Genomic DNA, 21206 nt, shown 5'->3' with positions numbered 1-21206 from the left:
AATGGATTATAGCCCCTATTTCATTCATGAAAAATACATCTAAGGGTGCTTTCATACCTAAACGTACGTTTCAAAACCTGGCACATTTGCCCTCTTGGCTTGGTTAGTTTGGGTTAATCTTGGTTCGGTTACAAGAACATCGCAATTATGCTTGAATTGGCGCCAAAATAATCAGATCAGAGATCGCCTGGACAAGGTGGTCTCGACTCAATTGAAACAAACTCTGGAGCAATTTTGTGGTAGTGAGAAAGCAATACGATCCAACGAACTGGGCTATATCACAGTCTATTATGGTAATGTAATAGCTATATACAGGGCTCAAAATTGCGACCATTTTGGTTGCATATGCGCCCGAAATTTAAGCTATGCGACCTCATAATATATATTGGGAGCATTCGTGCGACTGCATATAATGGTTGTAGTTGTTTTTTTTCTAAAAACGTGGTAAAACCGCTATATTAGCTGTAAATCACTCAAGACTTTCCACAGTCAGATGACAGGGAGGGAGCTTTTGTGACTGTGGGGAATGCAAACGGCTGAAGAGTGAAAAGTACACTGAATCTTGATGTGTTGCATGCACTGCGGCACTGCACATTGGGCCGGCTGACTCATATGCTTTTCCGCAAACACAGAAAAATGTAATTCAGCGCGTAACGAGGCTAAGCATTAAAACGACACGAACCGAAACCAAAACTTTTAAAAGTGAGACTTTTCTTCCTTTATTTTGTCTTCTTTCTTAAAGTGTATATTATTTTTCTATTTAATTACTGATGACTGCTTTGCAGCTTCCAGCATTGAATTGAATGATTTATTTTATTATTTCGTTTGTTTTGTTTTGCAGAACTATTATTTATTAAATTGACATGCATATAAAAACAATAGTACAAAATAAATATTTCTTACTACAATGCTTCATTTGTGTTTGATGCAAACCATCAATTTATTTTTCATAAAGTAACAGTAGGACTTCATATAGCAGATAGCTTACATTAAAGCACATTCAAGGCAGCATGATGATGAGAAATATAATTCATTATTAGTATTATTGACATCATCGTCATCATTAATATTTTATAATTACTCAACATTCATTTTGGAATTATTGCACACTATTAAGTCAGCAGCATTAGTTAGATAGTTGTTTCTGGGTTTCGTTAGTCCCAATTGATGTTGTTTTCAAATTCAATAAATCCCTTAATATACAACTTGTCAAATATAGCATTTTTGGTGGGTGCTCCTAAATTTTTTCTGGCGCTCCTAAATATTTCAGGTTGGGAGCACCGGTGCTACCAAGTAAGAAAGTTAATGTCGAGCCCTGTATATATATGGCTTTAAGAAGTGAAAATTATGACTAGGGCAACAAAACAATCAATCTACAGGTGTGAAAGCTCCCTAAGAAGTTTGTTTAAATCACACACACACAAAGGTAGACTTTCTCTAGCCCATCTATAACACGTCTTCATCTCAGCATGTATCTGCCACATCTGTAAATATGTTCCTCCACCTCTTTCTTTCTTTCTCTTCCGGCGCTAATGACTTCTGAACACCAGCTTCCACCTGTTATCTGTAGGCAGAGCCATTGTTCGCCACAAAGCTCTGCCTTGAATAAAACATTGCCGTCTTTTCTTCTAATATCATTCTGTCAGGACTTGAGGAAAACTTAAAAGAAACTCCCCTGCTCTGTTATTCTGTCAAAAGTCCAGATCGACGCTGATCAATGTCAGTCAGACGTGGTGAAATCAGACGCCTCCGTGCTGCAAAGTGTCTTTGTTTTGAGGGCGTTTACAGAAACTGCTGCCTTTATACATACTGATGCATGGATCTTGATTTTTAAGGGTTAATTACAATTGTCTTTGGGGGGTTTTTTTTTGGTGAGATTCTGATTTATTTGATTGCTTTTCTAAGATAGAATAAAGACAAATTTGAAATATTAGAACAATGTATTTATTAGTTTTATCATAGGCTGATTTCCCAGAGATGGGTTGTGGCTGAAAGGGCATCCGCTGCGTAAAAACTTGCTGGATAAGTTGGCGGTTCATTCCGCTGTGGCGACCCCGGATTAATAAAGGGACTAAGCCGAAAAGAAAATGAATGAATGAATCATAGGCTGAACTACACTGTAAAAATGCTGGGTTCTTTGGAGAAGCCCCAGAAATAGGTTGGACCAGTTGACATTTCTGTGTGAAGTTTGCCTGTTCTCTCTGTGTTGGCGTGGGTTTCCTTTGGGTGCTATGGTTTCCCTCACAGTCCAAAGACGTGCCCATTTTTATAATTATTAATCCATATAACATAGCAAAAAATATACATTTTCCCCCACTTTACTGCCACCTAGTAAAATAAAATGCATAAAGTGTGCATTAAAAGATGATAAATTATGGATTCTGGAAAACAAAATTAACATTAAAAAATGTTTTTAAAAAACATAGTTTTTTTGTGTGATTATGATATAATTCTGAAAAAAAAATACAATACTAAATATGCAACATTTTACATGCATCTAAAATTTAGAGGGTTTTCTGTAAAATAAGACCATTTTTATCAATCTACTCCAAAGTATGTAACCAGGGCATTCTTTTTAAGTTAGAAAAACAAATTCCTGTAAAAAAAAAAAAAAAGTTTAAGTGGTTAAGAACATTGCGTTGTATATCCCTCCATTGTAATTTCAAACGACAACATTTCCCTTGTGAGTCAGATTAGGTTTTTGCGAATTGTGAAATACATTGCTTTTGACACATTTTGTAGCGCATTTCAGATGACAAATCCACTAGAGGGCGCTGTGCATATTTTTACAAAACTGAAATATGTTACGTTTTTATCAATTTTAATCCATATAAAATAACAAAAAATATTTATCTTTCCTAATTTTACTGCCACCTGGTGAAATAAAATGCATGAAACCTGCATAAATAGATGAAAAATTATAGATTCTGAGAAAATTAAATAAAAAATAAAAAATAAAAATCTGACTTTTTTGTGATTATCATACAATTATGAAAAAAATACAATATTAAATATGCAATATTTTGCATGCACCTTAAATTTTAGGAGGTTTTCTGAAAAACAAGACCATTTCTTCTCAATCTACCACTCAATCCATTATAATCCCAAATAACATTTCTCTTGTGTTTATTCACAAAACATCTCAATTTAAACATAAAGAATCAATCCTCATGTTAAAATCTCCAAATAAAAACCTGAAATTCCATTAAAAGTCCTCAAAAACAGATCGTGTAGCTCGTTAAACAAAATAAGAGAGATTGCTTTGGCTCTCAGAGGAGAGAGGAGTGCAGAAATGGGTTTTATCAGAACACAGGGAGCCATTGTTACTCTGACACTGTGTTAAAAACAGCGCTGGACCAATCCCGGAGCTCAGCCGGGGGAACTCTGGATTTGTTCTGTCTGCTAGGAAATGATAAGCTTGACAGAGCTCAATACCCAAGAGCTGCATGTGTGTGTGCGCGTACGTGTGTGTGTGTGGGAGACAGGATTACAGCACACCTCTGTGGGGACACGACGCTGTGAAGTGGACCATGGCTGAACAACAAAAAAACAACATCAATCTCTTTTCAAAGACACGAAGGCTTTCAGGGAAAATCCAGGTAGTGTTCAAACACACACAAGCATGCATGCACACACACACATTTAGAAATAAAAACATCAAAACTGTTCCCAAAACAGCAAATCTTCATTACATGGAGGCATGTCACATGACTTTGAGTGTGATACTGTGTCTATGTAACAGCGTGATGGTAGATGTGAGTAAGCAAATATGAAACAACCACCACAGGCTCACTGGAAATGTCAAATGTAAAATACATTGCTCTAGGTACGTTTTGTTGCATGTTTCTGAAGACAAATCCACTAGAGGGTGCTGTGTATCTTTTTACAATACTTAAATATGCTACTAAGGACAGTGGTCACCAATCCCCAGGCTGCAGTCTGGTCCAGGGATCAATTGATATTAAACCGCTCAAAAAATCATTAATTATTTTTGTTTAATCTATTACCGAAGTCTGAACAATCTTTTATTTTTAAAAAACTTTTATTTTGAAAAATGTCATATTCTCTCGGTTACATCTTGGCCACTCGAGCGCCAAAATTTAACCTACAAGCTAGCAAGATGAGTAAGTAACAGACGTCTTTGGAAAGTTTCTTTGCGGATAAAAAATGCTCCGTGAAGGACCCACAGACTGCCAAGGAATGGATCTGCAACACATTTGTCAACAAATCAGGTAAATCCAGTGAAAGTTCACATATCATGTCTATTCCACACGTAAGTTCGTTATATCCAATGGAGGCGCGCGGCTTGCATGCTCATATATGGAAAGATGCGCGTAAGTGGCAAAACTCGCTCGCGTTTTTCCAGGTAAACCCAGTTGAAAACATCTTTTAAGAGTGCTATGAGCACACAATGAGTAGGGCCAGACGGAATCTACGGACATTTTTTGCTATTTCTGCTGAGAATTTATTATAGTTATTCTATCACAATAATATTAGTGAAATTATTTTAAAACTGAATAAATATAAATTTACACACATTTACACAAGTAAACATAGACTCACTGATAGGCTAAAAATCACGCGCAGATTCCGTGTGGGTCTAGCCATGAGTCACATGACAAGAACTGACCAATCAGCTTCATGCTTTGTATGGAATATTCACATTTGGGTAGATTAATTACTTCAGAAAAAACACAGAACACTCAAACACTGCAGTGTTTTTTTTTTTTTTTTTGCAGCAATGTTTTGTCAGCTTGAAAACGGTGGATGGTTGTAACCTACGTACACCCCCACCCCATGGGCTGTGCTAAAATTGTCAAGCGTTGACCGGTCCACAGTGATAAAAAGATTGGGGACCACTGACTTATGATACATTGGGTTGCACATCTTTCATGTACACATCCATGAGAAGGCAGTGCGAATTTAAAAATAATAAAATACATTCACTAATAATTGCTGGAATTATTCATATATGGACATTTAAACCTACACAAAGTTAAGTGGATTGAACAAAAAGCATTTAAGAAAATAATTTCAAAAACTATGTTATCTCAGCTCAATTTAAATAAGTAGTTTTAACAAGCAGCAAAAATCTTTTTTTAATTGTATGAATAATATTTAGCTATAAATTATTATTATTAATATTAATAATAATAATAATAATAATAATAAATACAAGATATGTAAAATAATGCATGTGATATCAAGCGATTGTCAAATCTCAAAAACTCTTCAAAAGTCTTCAAAAGCGGTTTGTGTAGTTTCTCGATGAACTACGACCTTTTGCGGTAAATATTGCTAATGTTAAACCTGAAAGTACATGCAAATACCACATATATGTGATGTTTTAACTCAAAACTCACTTCATAATTGTCCCTTAGCACAGGGTATATGCAGGAATCCTAAAAGTAATTTCAATACCTTTTTAAAGACCTTCTCAGAATATTTTAAGACCTCAGCGCCACTTCTAATCGCCAAGTACTAATCAGTATCAAACCTTTAACGTAATAAACAGTTGTAGTTAAATAAATCAATGGAGCGCAGCCATGCAACAGAACTCAGATAAGCTCGGAAGAAACAAAGCTTGAAAGAATAAATTACGCGGTTGTTTTTAGCGACAGGCTTCAGCCACTATTTAAACTATTCGAACCCATCGTGAGGATCAAGCACGCCGTTGTTATTATTAGGAGGAAATTAAATATATTTATGCTTTTTTGGAGTCAAGCACTTTGGACAACCCTTGAACAAAATTGAAGACCTCGTAAAAACGTGATTAAGACTTTTTAAAGCCTTAATTTTCTCATAATAGACTAACCAACTTTTAATGCTTTTTAAGTCTTCACGGACACCCTGTAAAAAGCCAGAGCCCAAAAACCCATAAATAAATAGTTTTTTTTTTTCATGTAGTGAATTTTACAGGCTCATTAGCTGTATTCCAATAGGCTTATTTTTTAAGCAAGTGCCTTTTATAAGCATTTTCTTCTTCGAGAAAGTGACAGGCTCAGTAATATCAATTATATTAAATTGGCAATTATGATATTTTCATACACAATATCAAATCTTATATCATAATTTTTAAAAAAATTGATTTTGTTATATAATGAAATAATATATTTCTAAATTACAAGTGTGGTGCAATAAAAAAAATACTGCCTTTTTAAGGAGCTTTACTGTATGTATGTTTGTTGTTAGCAACCAAACATTTTTCAAAATGAATAACTTGACTGTATTTTAACATCTTTCCTTATCTCATATCTTTATAAACTGCAGTTTTAAAGTAGCTTTTCCAGTCCTCGACTCTCCATTCAAACACACAGGCTTCAAAAGAAATCAAGCAAAAATAAGTCAGTCAATAGCCCCTTTCACACATACAGACCTTTGCGGAAAATTACCGGCAATTTTCCGGAAAGGTGTGTATGTGTGAACAGGCCCTTTTTTAAATAAATTTGTAAATTTATTTAAATTTGTTCTGGCTATTTTCCGGAAAGAGAAGTTGTAAGATTACCGGTAATTTACTGGATTGCTGCGCTGTGTGAACGCAAAAGGAAGATTGCCGGAAAGAGCGCGTCCACGTCTTAAACGTGCTGACGTGAGACGCCTGCTTTAGCCAATCAGAACAGTCAGACGCATTCACGTCTGCGCGGTTTATGAGAATAAAAGCCTTTGATCATTTAACCAGACATATTTAGCGGCTAGAAATTAGTCAGATAACGTTTATATGTTCATCTTAATGCCAACCGTGTAAATAATTATCGATAAGATGCTTATGATAAGCCGCTGTTTGTTTACCTTCAAGCTTTGCGTGTGCCCGTGAAACAGCCCATAATTATTTGTAGCCTACTGTTTAAACTACCTGACTTGCATGGTCTTTGTTTTACCCATAAACAAATCATACTTTAAATGAATAAAGGTAAGTTACACACATAATTACAACCTGTCAATCACTTTTTTCTGCGGGACTCGTGAATAGGCAGTGACCTGTGTCGTTATAATGGCGTCGGTAAAAAAGGTGCACAACCAACAGGAACCAGCCAACAGTATCTGAGGTGCAACTGTGTTTTTTTTTGTCGACAACATGAACGGTGTCAACATAACTAACTGGAAATCCAAAATACTTCCACACCGGCGACTTCATTGAAAGAGGAGAGGGTTTAAGTTCTGTCGACGGGTCTCCTGAGTCTGCAGTTTAACAAGCACTTCAACAAGCCTGTTTTTTCCCCGCTTGGCAAGCCAAGCTAACATGACATGGGGGCGTGGCAGCATCGACGATTCTATTTTTTTATTTGATAATCGAAGTTGAGCATAAATTTCGATCGATTTCGATTAAAAATCGAAATCGTGACACCCCTAGTAGTCAAATGTTTACAAATACAAGCGCAGCCGTTTAGAGCTCATTTCTGTTTAATGATGTCAAAATTTACCGGTATTTTGGAATGGATGTGTAAATGGTGTTTTCCAGAAAAAATCCGTAACGTTCTCTCATGTGTGAACAGTACTTTCTTGAATTTACTGGTAAAGTCGTTCCGGAAATTTTCCATATATTTACTGGTATCACTGTGTGAAAGGGGCTATTGTGCAGAGAGAGAGAGAGAGAGAGAGAGAGAGAGAGAGAGAGAGAGAGAGAGAGATGACCCTCTAAAAAGAGAACGACTGAAAGTATAATATGACGATTTCATAAAATACAGGCCTGATACACAATCACCGCAGCAGAATCCATCTACATAAATGCACTATAGCGAACATTTTCTCTTTACTGTCTCTTTCTTTTCATCTCTTGTCTTTTAGATGAGTATCGTCTATCTGTCTCAATCTCACAGGGACGTGAAGAGTGTCTGAAAGGCCTGATATGATCCACCACCAAGCTTTTTTCTTTACAAATTTAGCAAAACCAACTAGCAAACAGAAATGAAAATAGATTTGTAAGCGAGACAAAAAAGGATGTGTAATTAAAAGACAAAAACGCCAAACAAGCCCTAAAAGTACTCAAAACAACCTACAATTTCTTACATTTCTAAATGGCGTCCTCTTGGTTTTTTTTTTACAATGTAAACCGCATTGAACCAAAAATCATGACTGAATCCACTATTTAGTGAACCATCACATGGCGATTTAGAGCATTTGTGGAAGTGTCCCATGTCTTACCCTGGTCTGAGAGGAAGTCCAGCATGGTCTGCAGCAGGAAAGAGAGATGTCTGACTGACAGGCCTGGGTTCCCCATACGACGAGACGCGTAAACAAGCTCATGAAGCAACCGCAACTGCACTGCTGCCCATCCACGATGAGTCCCTGCAGAGAGAGGGGAAGAGAAAACATTTAAACACACACTAAACAGTTTTGTTGGAATTTGTTCATGTCTTTGCGTTTCCATTTTTATTATTTATGAAATTATGATTGCCTTTTGTTCAAACTACTTATTTTAAATGAGCTGAAACAACACAATTCTTGAGTTTTTGGGGGGACAACTTAATTATCAATCCACCTAAATTTGTAAAAAAAACTAATAAGTTAACCTAATTCCTTCATGTTGCTCCAACGCAAATCAATTATGTGGAACCCATCATATTTTATAGTGTAAAAGTACCCCAGTACCCCACGGTTGCTACATCCCTGCCTATTAGACAGCAATTTTGTCACTTTTGCAGCATTTCATTTAACTTTTCTCTTCAAAAATGAGACTTCTTCCAAAGAACAAAGTCATAACTTTAGTCTTGTATGCTTCATGAGACTTTTAGATGACCGTCTAGTACCAAAACCAGAAGTTAACAAGGGGTTGGGGCAAAAGCTTCCAATATTAATATAAATATTGCCCCCTTCCTGATTAAACAAAATATATTATGGCTGTAGCAATAAAAGTGAAAATAAAATTTAAAAAACGCTCTCTCTGTAAGTGCTTGTGTAAAGTTTAGCTTTATTACAAACTTCTAATTGACTAACTTTTGAAGTTTGAATAACCTTTTATCGTTTTAGCGTTTTAGCGTTTAATGGCTTTCAATTTTGTTGATAAAAAGAAACCCAAATTTTCTTTTAGTGCAACAAAAGTTATATTCATTCATTCATTTTACTTCAGCTTCGTCTCTATTTCAGAGGTCAAGTTTTCTCTAAACATTAACCGAATAGTTAATAAAGTGTTGCCGATATTAAGCAAGATTTATTTTTATTTATGTGCGGTGCTGGAAATTTGACCTAAGAGTGTTAACACATAACACTGAGTGGTCTTCATATGATCCTTTGTGGTGGTCATATTTTAAACTATAAGAGTTTGCTAATTAACGCTCTGAGTGTTGATAATGTTAACTCTTTCAAAAGTGTTATTATAACACTTTCATAGTGGTTCCTATATAAACTCTGAGGTAGTGTTAATTTTAACTCTAAGGTAGTTAAATCTACTATCTAAAATGTACAGTGTAGATGAGGAGATTGCCCCTAATGTGGGCATTATTATTATTATTATTATTATTATTATTATTATTATTATCACTAATATTGTTATTATTATTATTATTATTATTGTTGTTGTTGTTGTTGTTGTTATTATTATTATTATAATTATTATTATTGTTATTATTATTATTATTATTATTGTTATTATTATTATTATTATTATTATTATTATTATTATTATTATTATTATTATTATTATTATTATTATTGTTGTTATTATTATTATTATTATTGTTGTTGTTGTTATTATTATTATTATTATTGTTATTATTATTATTATTATTATTATTATTATTATACAATAATAATAATATAATTGTTGTATAAATGCTATTTTCATTCACTTAAAAAAATATGGGTGTAACACAATTTAATTGTGTTGTAACAACATGTATGAAGATAAACAAATTGTTATTTACAAATTTAAGTAGATTGAACATAAAACAATTAAGTTTTCTCAAAATAATCTCAAGAATTGTGTTATTTCAGCTGATTTTAAATAAGCAGTTTAAACAACCAGCAAAATTGTTTTTTATTATTACTGTATGCCACCTATAAGCCGCATTAAAAGTTCAGTGAATAAACACAAAATGCCAGCGAGCGAATATTACCGTCTATTAAAACCATGTTCATCATCCGCCTTCATCTTAAGAATTATTGTGACAAGAAGATCGACCCCGGTCAAGCTTTGTTTGTACATACAGCATCTTTTTCGGCTCAAACTGTCAGATAGACCTCATCAAATTTACAGTCCTAAATTACATCATCCGGCAGTGGAGTAACAGAAGTCATCCATCAGGAAAGTCACAGAGAGAGAGAGAAATGAAGCTGATCTGTGCTTTTCCTGAGAAAACTAAATGTGCCAGCAGCTCTGCAATAATTGTGAGGATTTATCACACTCACATGACCGTCTATTTCACACTCACCTTACACTCAATTCATGCAAATCCACACTAAGCTTTACAGCAGAGAGGGTGCAACCTGAAACGGCGACAACTTTCATGTCTGATGCTTTTCATCAGGAAGCCAGAATAGCTACAACACTACTAAAGCTAGCTATGTCTCCATGCATATAGCATGCAGTTCTTTGAGTTACTATTACCCAGATTCTTTTGCACTGCAGAAGAAGAGCGGCTTGTGATTTTTAGCAGTGGTCAAAGATGCAATTGGAGGAGTTTTTTCAACAACAACAACAGAAAAGTGAATTTAAGATTGAATAATGAATTGAGCAAATGCAACCGTGTGCAACAAACAGACGTGTGCAGTCAAAATGCAAAATTGATGTTGTAGTATGTTCCAAGACTGTCCCAAAACAATCCCAACACATGACTAATGCATAAACCTGCATGATCCTAAAAGTGTAAGCACACAAACAGAGGATTCTGAGTATTCAGGGGTCATGAAACTAAATATAAATTATGAACAGGCTGCATGCAGACAGTCTGTGTGGTTGACAACAGACTCTCTAACAGAAGTAAACTTTGGGTTTTTGATAGTGAACATTAAGGGTGTCACGATTTCAATTTTAAATCGGAATCGATCGAAATTCATGCTCAATTTCGATTATCGAATCAAAAAATGGAATCGTCGATGCTGCCACGCCCCCATGTCACGTCAGCTTGGCTTGCCAAGCGGAAAAAAAGGAGTGCTTGTTGAACTGCAGACGCAGGAGACCCGTCCACAGAAATTAAATCCTTTCCTCTTTTAATTTAGTCGCCGATGTGAAAGTATTTTGGATTTCCAGTGAGTTATTCAATTCAATTTAATTCAGCTTTATTTGTATAGCGCTTTTACAATGTAGATTGTGTCAAAGCAGCTTCACATAAATGGTTATGTTGATAATGTTCGTGTTGTCGAAAAAAAAAAAACAGTTTGCAAGCTCTGCTATGTATTAGAGTTGGGCCGATAGACAACACCGACTTTGCAATCCTCCGCCCCGCCCCCGTTGCAAATCCGCTCACGAAAAATACACACTCAGGCCCTGTTTACATTAATAGGTCTTAGTTTTTAAATAGCATTTTATAACAATAACGATCCACATCCACACTGGCGTTTTGCCTTTCTGAGCAGCCCTCCTTCCTCCTTCCTTCTTTTACCGACACCATTATAAGGACACAGATCACTGGCTATTCACGAGTCCCAGGGAAAAAATGATTGACAGGTGGCAATTATGTGTGTAACTTTTCTTTATTCATTTACTTTATGATTTGTTTATGATTTTGTTAAATTTTTCTTTTTTAAATCGAAAATCGAATCGAACCGTGACTTCAGAATCGAAAATGTAATCGAAAATTTGGAGGATCGTGACACCCTTAGTGAACATTGCCATCTTGGAATTGGTCATCCACGAACTGATGACCTTCACAGCCAATCACAGTCATTTCTTTTGAACACAATGTCAAATCATCGCTGTTTAAGAACACAGTCAACAGCGCTCATATGTTAGCAGGAAATGAGCGTTTTAAAATTTCAGTATCGATTGATACCGAACTCCAGTTTTGTGACAACCCTACTCTGTACCAGAATTTTAATTATGGACCAATCTCTTGCTTTATCTGTCAAATCATCTTCTTTTCTCCCACCCCCTTTCACAGCGCCATACGACGAATTTTACTTGACACGTTGACCTTTGAACGTGGCTTAACACCAATCTATTCAAATTTGACTATTTACAAACAGCTGTTGCACATTTATCTGCGATCTATTGTAAGGCAGCCTCCTCACTCCCTGCTCAGCTAGAAATAATACACGTTACTTTGGTTGAAGGATCAAAACGTTTGGTGCTAACAGGCCTCAGAGTCTCCGAGAAGTGGTTTTACAGTACTCCGGGGTCTGCTGTACTTCCCTGTTCGGTCTTTTTGTGTTTTCACTGGACTTTTTAAATCCCCTGCGCACAATGGCTGAGCTAAACGCAATCAATCAGAGCTTGATGATATATTCTCTCTCTCTCTCTGTAAAGAGAGCTGAGCTAGAGAACTCCCGGGCCAATTAAAAAGCCATTTTCTCTTCTCTCTCTGCACTCCATGGTGTCTCTATTGACCCGGGCGCTCTTCTCTCTTTCACTTAAAGCTTCGGTAAGCCGGGGTCACCCTCAACTTCGGCTGACACACACTAAGGGTTACCGTGCCCTCCTGCTGTCGATAACATCACGCATTCGATGCAAAAAAAAAACACATTAAATCTGCTGCTGTGACTGAAATGAATACAGAATAATCATATGGAAAGAGTAAATGTATCTGAATGAGGGAACATTCATGGAGACAGCGGTAATAAATCTTGCTTATAGTGAATGTGAAATCAAAACTGACTCTATTCTTAGTTGCTTAATACATGCAGTTGGTCTCAAGCACGATTAATCAGTGCATATTTCTTAAATCTATTATCAATTCATAACAACATTCTCCAGGCTCTGAAATCCTACTAGAACTAATCAAGCAAGAGAAGCAAGAAAAAATGATGTGTTAAATGTTTTTTTTTTTAAAGCATTGCTAGATTATAAGGTTCCTTTGTGGTTGTTAAAGAGTTTGAAATTAATTAAAGGTGCAGTATTTGATCTTCCACAATGCTACAACAGCTTCCACAACAGCTTAGCATAAATCTCTAAAATAGTCCCTCCCCTGCCGTCTAGAGCCACGCCTCCTGAAACACGAGCACAGCAAAAAGAACCCTCTCTCGTGTTAAAAGCGACTAGTGCTTGTCCGGCGGCGTGCAGGAATTAAACTCATTACTAAGCCAAACTGACATGCTATTTCAGAGCAAATATTTAGAGTTGTGTTGTAAACAATATAGGGAGAGACTAGGCAGAATAGCGATATTTGCTTGTATTTTGTTGTTAAACTAATTAAAATCTGCAATATCGATGCTGTAAAAGGTCCCTTATAAAACTGAAAATAGTCTTATCATCGATCTTTCACCGGAAGATTTTAGTGGCTGAACAACAATTCTGTGAATATATAACCCATTTTTAACAACAAAATCTAACGTTACATCAGCTAACGTTACATCAGTTTTAAAACAGAACGTTACCTGTCTAAGAGAAATCCTTCAGCCTTTGTGTCATCCTTTCTCCAGCATGCAAAGTCACTCCAATATTGATTGAGGTTTTTAAAAAGTTTTCATTTAGCAGGTTTTTACCGATCGCGCGCGTGCTCTCTCTCGTGGGCGTGCGGCGGTCGGCGGAGTTGCATCCAAATGGCTGCGGAGTTGTTCAAATCTGCATTTGCTGACAGACAGATTGGGCTACTTATCGGAATTATGAGAGATGTCGGCCCGACATTTAATTAGATGAACGTTTTTTGTTTTGTTTTATGCCTTAGCCAAAATATAAAAATACCTATAAATACATTTAGATCATTTACTTTAATCTCTACTATTAGACTGTGAAGAGACTTTCAACCAGCACAACAAAAACTGCTTCTAAAGACAATCATGTTCTGCACCTTTAACATTGGCATGTGGTTGCCAAGGTGTTGCTATCCACTTGCTAAGGTGTTCTAAATTATTTTTTGAGAGTGTTTTCTGATTTGATGCCAAGGTGTTGTGATGCACTTGCTGAACTGTTTAAAATAAACTGTAGAAAAGAGGTATGCAAACTTGGTCCTGTAGGGCCGGTGTCCTGCATGGTTTGGCTCAGTCAAATACAGGCATATTACAATTATAAAAATGTATGAAATACGGTATTTTACTGTAAAAATGAGAAATTACTTTAACGGTTTCTATCGTATTTTTTACAGTGAAATACTAGCAACCACTGCTGTCACGTTTTGTTTGTTTACAGTAAATTTAACGGATTTATTTTTTACAGTTTTACTTCTAGCCATGCGCTGACGTGGTCTTATCCAAGTCATGGGTCTCACAGCAGGTCAGCCTTGTCTTCGGAAAGCACGTGCTCTCATGAATAATTAAAAAGCAGGGTCTTCTCATAGGATAAAAAAAACTCTGAATAATTTGAATAATAAAAAGAAACCGACCTATCAATAATAATAATAATAATAATAATAATAATAATAATAGGGGGACGCAGTGGCGCAGTGGGTAGTGCTGTCGCCTCACAGCAAGAAGGTCGCTGGTTCGAACCTTGGCTCAGTTGGTGTTTCTGTGTGGAGTTTGCATGTTCTCCCTGCATTCGCGTGGGTTTCCTCCGGGTGCTCTGGTTTCCCCCACAGTCCAAAGACATGCTGTACAGGTGAATTGGGTCGGCTAAATTGTCTGTAGTGTATGAGTGTGAATTAGTGTGTGTGGATGTTTCCCAGAGAAGGGTTGCAGCTGGAAGGGCATCCGCTGCATAAAAATGTGCTGGATAAGTTGGTGGTTCATTCCGCTGTGGCGACCCCGGATTAATAAAGGGACTAAGCCGACAAGAAAATGAATTAATAATAATAATAATAATAATAATAATAATAATAATAATATATTTTCACTACTATATCAGATCTTATAATACCATGTATCACTCTAAAATGTGTGTAAAACATTATAAAAATTAAAGCATGATGTCATCATTAAAGAACATTAATGATTGATGAGAGTCACTAGACTATGAAGGATACAGACCGACCATCAGGCTTCTTCTAAAGCTAAATATTATTTATTATTCCATGCATGTGTGTGTGTTTAAGTCAAGTAGTAGGTTGAGAGGATTTCATATTAAAAAGAATATAGTTAAGGACCCTAAAGTGATGCACCTCAGAGCCTGACATACCCGCTCAGGGTCAGCTCTCTTCTCCGTTCTGTTTTTCCAACACAAAGACTAGAATATATATCACCCCTGAGAAGAGCCCTTCAAAACACACAACGTTTTTTTTGTATGCATACAAAGAGAGGCGAGGTTACTTCAATGCTGCCTGGTCGGATTACAAATCAACCAAAGGCAGTTTATGAGTCAGAGGTATTTAAAGAAAAGTGAGCAATTCAAACTATTCACATTCTGCTCTCGCATTGTGAAAGAAGTCAGTAAACAGCGGTAAAAACGGGTCGATGGGACAACTGTGGGATAAATGCATTACTAGCTTTCACTTATTTAAAAAGAAAAATGACACATTAAGCTAATTAACAGAGCAAATGTGAAGGGGAGGGGGAGAAGATGATGTCATTTTACAGGTTGAAAAACCTTGAGACATTGGCTGGTACGTCACTGGCATCATAAAGCATACAGACTGCATTGCTATTCCAGACTTGCATGCACATTAGTTCTTTGTTTATTGTAATGAGAGTCTGCCTCAATCACCTCATTCTGTAAGCGCATTTGGGTTTTTTTAAAGCCTGATGATTAAACTGAATAACATACTTTTGTTTAGTTAGTTAGTTAGTTAGTTAGTTAGTTAGTTAGTTAGTTAGTTAGTTAGTTAGTTAGTTAGTTAGTTAGTTAGTTGGATGTTTGGTTAGTTAGATAGTTTGACCGTTATTTAGTTAGCTAGATATTTCGTTTGTTAGTTAGTTAATTAGATAGTTTGTTGGTTAGATATTTGGTTAGTTACTTAGATTTTTGGTTTGTTCGATAGTTAGTTTGTTAGCTAATTAGATAGTTTGATATTTGGTTAGTTGGTTAGTTCGTTTTTTAGTTCAACAATGTGTCCGATAGTTAGTTTGTTAGTTTGGTATTTGGTTAGTTTGATATTTAGTCAATTAGTTAGATAGATAGATAGATAGATAGATAGATAGATAGATAGATAGATAGATAGATAGATAGATAGATAGATAGATAGATAGATAGATAGATAGATAGATGTTAGTTAGTTAGTTAGTTAGTTAGTTAGTTAGTTAGTTAGTTAGTTAGTTAGTTAGTTAGTTAGTTAGTTAGTTAGTTAGTTAGACAAGGATGGACAGATGGATGTTTGGTTAGTTCGATAATTTGTTCGACAGTTAGTTAGTTAGTTGGTTAGTTAGTTAGTTCAATAGCTAGTTGGTTAGTTAATTAGATTATTTGTTAGTTAGTTCCATAGTTAATTAATTAATTAATTAATTAATTAGTTTGTTAGTCAGTTAGTTTGATAGTTAGTTGTTAGTTCATTGGTTAGCTCAATAGTTAGTTTGATAGTTAATTAGATATTTTGATAATTAGTTAATGAATTAAACAGTTAGTTAGTTAGTTAGTTAGTTAGTTAGTTAGTTAGTTAGTTAGTTAGTTAGTTAGTTAGTTAGGTAGGTGTTTAGTTAGTTAGTTAGTTAGTTAGGTAGGTGTTTAGTTAGTTAGTTAGTTAGTTAGGTAGGTGTTTAGTTAGTTAGTTAGTTAGTTAGTTAGTTAGTTAGTTAGTTAGTTAGGTAGGTGTTTAGTTAGTTAGTTAGTTAGTTAGTTAGTTAGTTAGTTAGTTAGTTAGTTAGGTAGTTAGTTAGTTAGTTAGTTAGTTAGTTAGTTAGTTAGTTAGTTAGTTAGTTAGTTAGTTAGTTAGTTAGTTGGATGTTTGGTTAGTTAGATAGTTTGACCGTTATTTAGTTAGCTAGATATTTCGTTTGTTAGTTAGTTAATTAGATAGTTTGTTGGTTAGATATTTGGTTAGTTACTTAGATTTTTGGTTTGTTCGATAGTTAGTTTGTTAGCTAATTAGATAGTTTGATATTTGGTTAGTTGGTTAGTTCGTTTTTTAGTTCAACAATGTGTCCGATAGTTAGTTTGTTAGTTTGGTATTTGGTTAGTTTGATATTTAGTCAATTAGATAGATAGATAGATAGATAGATAGATAGATAGATAGATAGATAGATAGATAGATAGATAGATAGATAGATAGATAGATAGATAGATAGATAGATAGATAGATAGATAGTTAGATAGATGTTAGTTAGTTAGTTAGTTAGTTAGTTAGTTAGTTAGTTAGTTAGTTAGTTAGTTAGTTAGTTAGTTAGTTAGTTAGACAAGGATGGACAGATGGATGTTTGGTTAGTTCGATAATTTGTTCGACAGTTAGTTAGTTAGTTGGTTAGTTAGTTAGTTCAATAGCTAGTTGGTTAGTTAATTAGATTATTTGTTAGTTAGTTCCATAGTTAATTAATTAATTAATTAATTAAATAGTTTGTTAGTCAGTTAGTTTGATAGTTAGTTGTTAGTTCATTGGTTAGCTCAATAGTTAGTTTGATAGTTAATTAGATATTTTGATAATTAGTTAATGAATTAAACAGTTAGTTAGTTAGTTAGTTAGTTAGTTAGTTAGTTAGGTAGGTGTTTAGTTAGTTAGTTAGTTAGTTAGTTAGGTAGGTGTTTAGTTAGTTAGTTAGTTAGTTAGTTAGTTAGTTAGTTAGTTAGTTAGGTAGGTGTTTAGTTAGTTAGTTAGTTAGTTAGTTAGTTAGGTAGTTAGGTAGTTAGTTAGTTAGTTAGTTAGTTAGTTAGTTAGTTAGTTAGTTAGTTTGATAGATCAACTGTAAGCTTGTTAGTTCGATAGTTAGTTAACTAATTATATGGTTTGTTAGGGTTTTTTTTGTTAGCTTGATTGTAAGTTAGTTTGCATCTCATTTGTGACTGAATTGTGACGGCTCTGCCCTAGAACAGCATCTTGTTTTACCTTTGCTGAAGTCTTTGGGGTCCAGCGAGAGGCTATATCCTGGCAGGGTCTCCAACAGGAGTTTGTAACAGGCCTTCCAACCCGGCTCAGGGATTGTGGGAGCCACACACTGCATGGCGGCGACACGTTTAAAAAAAGCAGATTTACGGTGGAAGCCGATGAGCTCATACAGCTCCGACAGCACACTGTACCGCTGGATCTTCTCTTCTTCTGACAGCTGACAGAAAGCAAAACAAACGCTGAACAACTGTGCATTAATGAGAAGCTTTTAAAAAGGGATTTGCTGTAACTCTCACCTGGCCCAGGTTGATGTAAACTGCATTCTGGAGAAACTCAGATGCCTCCATGGCTCGTTTCTGAATAGCCAGAACTCTGACTGCTTTGATACAGGCCTCCAGCTCAATCACTCCAGCGCTCTTATACTGAAACACACACAACATGAGTTTAGTTTGTATTTGAGTTATGAGCTGTCAAATTCAAAGCCTTCATTTAATGCATCATGTATTTCTATTTGAGAAAATGATTGCAAAAAAAAATGCAATGCAATTAATCATTGGCCCGTCTGAGCAATTTTAGGTTAATTGTTTATTGAATAACTTTATTTTATTACAATATACTATAAGCTAAAATAAATGTTAAAATATATTGTAAAATAAATAATTTAATATAATAATAAATAAATAAATAAATGAGATTGCAATTTAGCTTAACTACCAACTGTCACTATTAACCAGTGGCTTATTACCTTGCTATTATTAAGCTATTGGCTGTTTATTAGGCGTTATAAAGTACACATTCTCCCTGATCTTTTTCCACATCCCTGATCCTACCCAAAACTATTCCTAAACCCAACTAATATCTTAATAACTATTATTAAGCAGCTAATTAATAGTTTATTAAGCTGAAAGTCATAGTTAATGGTTAATTAATAGTAAGAATTGTACATAAATAATATAAAACAAAGTGTTTTTTTTTTTTTTTTTTTTTTTTTTTTTTTGCTGGGCTCCCACTGTAAAAACTAAATAAATAAAAAAAAATCAAACTCCCTGACTTTCACCCGATTTTCACTAAATATAAAGCTGAACTTCTAATGTCACAATAATCATAATAAAATGGTTTTAGCTTGAATATCATATGCATGCATGACTATAATATTTATTATGAGAACAACAAATAATTTACCTCAGATTTACCACAGCGTGGCTGTGAAATTCTTCCCCATATTTGATAGCTGGATAGTAGTTTTACAAGCTTTACAATTAGCGTTTCTGTTGTGACTTTTTAACACCTAGTTTTAAAAGAGGCCATTCTGAAGCCAAAGCTCTTACAATTAAGATCCTAACATGTTAGCCTTAGTTTTTGTACCTCCAACAATTGCCAATTGATGATGAGCATGAAAGGGTAAAAAAAGAACTGAAAAAAATGCATTAACTATCAATAATCAATACACTGTATGTGTTAAAGTATTTGTTAATGTTAGTTAATGCATCAATAATCAATGCATTTAATACAATATTAGTAAATGTTCGTTGCTACAAACAGCTTTTAATGCATTAACTATTAATAATCAATACATTTTAATACAGTATTTGATAATGTTAGTTACTACAAACAGCTTTTAATGGATTAACTATCAATAATCAACACATTTTTTACCACATTTGTTAATATTAATTACTGCGAAGCGCTTTTAATACATTAACTGTCAATATTCAATACATTTATTACAGTATTTGTTAATGTTATATACCACACACAGCTTTTAAGGCATTACCTATCAATAATCAATACGTTTATTACATTATTTGTTAATGTTAATTACTACAAACCGCTATTATTACATGAACTATCAATAATCAGTACATTTAATACGTTATTAAATATTGTTAGTTATTTCAAACAGCTTTTAATGCAAGAACTATCAATAATCAATACATTTAATACAGTTTTTATTTTTTTAAATAGCTTAACCATAACAAAAATGTGAAACAACATAATATTATTAAAAATATAGTGCAGAACAAACACATTTTGTTAAATGGAAACAAAAATTAAGCGACAACCAACAACCTCTGATATAAGACAAATATAAAATAATTCCATGACTTTTAATGTCTTAAATGGACCTTCCAGAAATATTCCCCAAAAATATTTCACACATTCCAGCAGCTGTGGAAAGGACACCATTCATTTAAAGACATAGTTAATAAAAAATGAAAATTATGTCAATATTTACTCACCTTTTGCTTGTTTCGAACCCTCTATATTCTGTTAAAACACAGAATATATTTTGAAAACCTGTAACCACTGACTTCCATAATATGTTTCCGACTATGGAAGTCAATGGTTACAAGTATACAACATTCTTCAAAATATCTTCTCTTGTGTTCAACAGGAAAAAAATGAATACATTTTTGAACCACTTAAGGGTGAGTACATTTTCTTTTTAGGGTGAACTACTCCTTTTCTATAATATCCATTTTCAAAAAGAGTCAAAGAAAGGTCATGCTGTATGTCCATCTTCTATTTAGGATGTGAAATCATAAAAAAATAAAAACTCAAAAGAATGAATTATTAAGTCTGCAGCGTCCCCTGCTGGAAGCCGACCGAACAGCTGATGTGGCAGAAATGAGCAGATCGATGAGGAAAACAGAGATTGAATGAGAAACTCCATTCACAAGGCTTCAGCCAAACACTTTACTTTATATAAGTAATGTGAGAAAGAGCGAATTTGAAACACAGCATACAAAAAGGGGAAAAATCATCTCCAGGGGCTGCTTAGTGCAAGATGCACATCCGAAAAAATAAATTTTGGGCAAACCACCTGCTTAAAAGCGAGCCCAGCCTGACTGCAATCTCTGCAGATGAATAATGAAACGCAACTTTGAGTGTTTAATAAAACAATAAGCCCAGAGAAACTAGCATGCTAAAGTGCTTTCGCTACGGTTAAAGAGTGTTTTAGGAACAGCTGGAATCGTGTGCTTAAAACTCCCTGAACAAGAGTGAAAATCTCTGTAATACAAGGCTTTTAAAAGACATGTTCAATAATTTAATCCATTTTTATTATGAAATGACTGCAAAAGATGAGCATGCCTCATTTAGTCTGATTTGTTTATATACTATTGTATATAATTACAGTATTATAATTACAGTATTTGTTAATATTAGTTACTACAAATGGATTTTAATGCAATAAATGTCAATGATCAATACATTTCCTACAATATTTGTTTATGTTAGTGACTACAAACAGCTTTTAATGCATTAACTATC

The 21206-nt window shown here is 34.6% G+C and overlaps 1 protein-coding gene across 8 annotated transcripts in view; it reads right to left on the bottom strand.

The window, feature by feature from the left end:
- The window catches only part of trappc9 (trafficking protein particle complex subunit 9), a 303088-nt gene that overhangs the window by 265791 nt on the left and 16091 nt on the right, over window positions 1-21206 (bottom strand). For all 8 annotated transcript variants that reach the window (XM_088651464.1, XM_088651465.1, XM_087295234.2 and 5 more), the window contains 3 exons: window positions 18230-18355; window positions 17934-18150; window positions 8143-8286 (listed from right to left, as the gene is read on the bottom strand). In XM_088651464.1, coding sequence (XP_088507590.1) covers window positions 8143-8286; window positions 17934-18150; window positions 18230-18355 — 487 coding nt within the window. The remainder of the gene's footprint in view (window positions 1-8142; window positions 8287-17933; window positions 18151-18229; window positions 18356-21206) is intronic.

Source organism: Danio rerio, chromosome 19 (assembly GCF_052040795.2).
Source record: "Danio rerio strain M-AB ecotype USA chromosome 19, GRCz13ab, whole genome shotgun sequence".
Classification (NCBI taxonomy): domain Eukaryota; kingdom Metazoa; phylum Chordata; class Actinopteri; order Cypriniformes; family Danionidae; genus Danio; species Danio rerio.
Note: the sequence above shows the minus strand (reverse complement) of the source record. Positions and strands in the feature narration are given on the sequence as shown.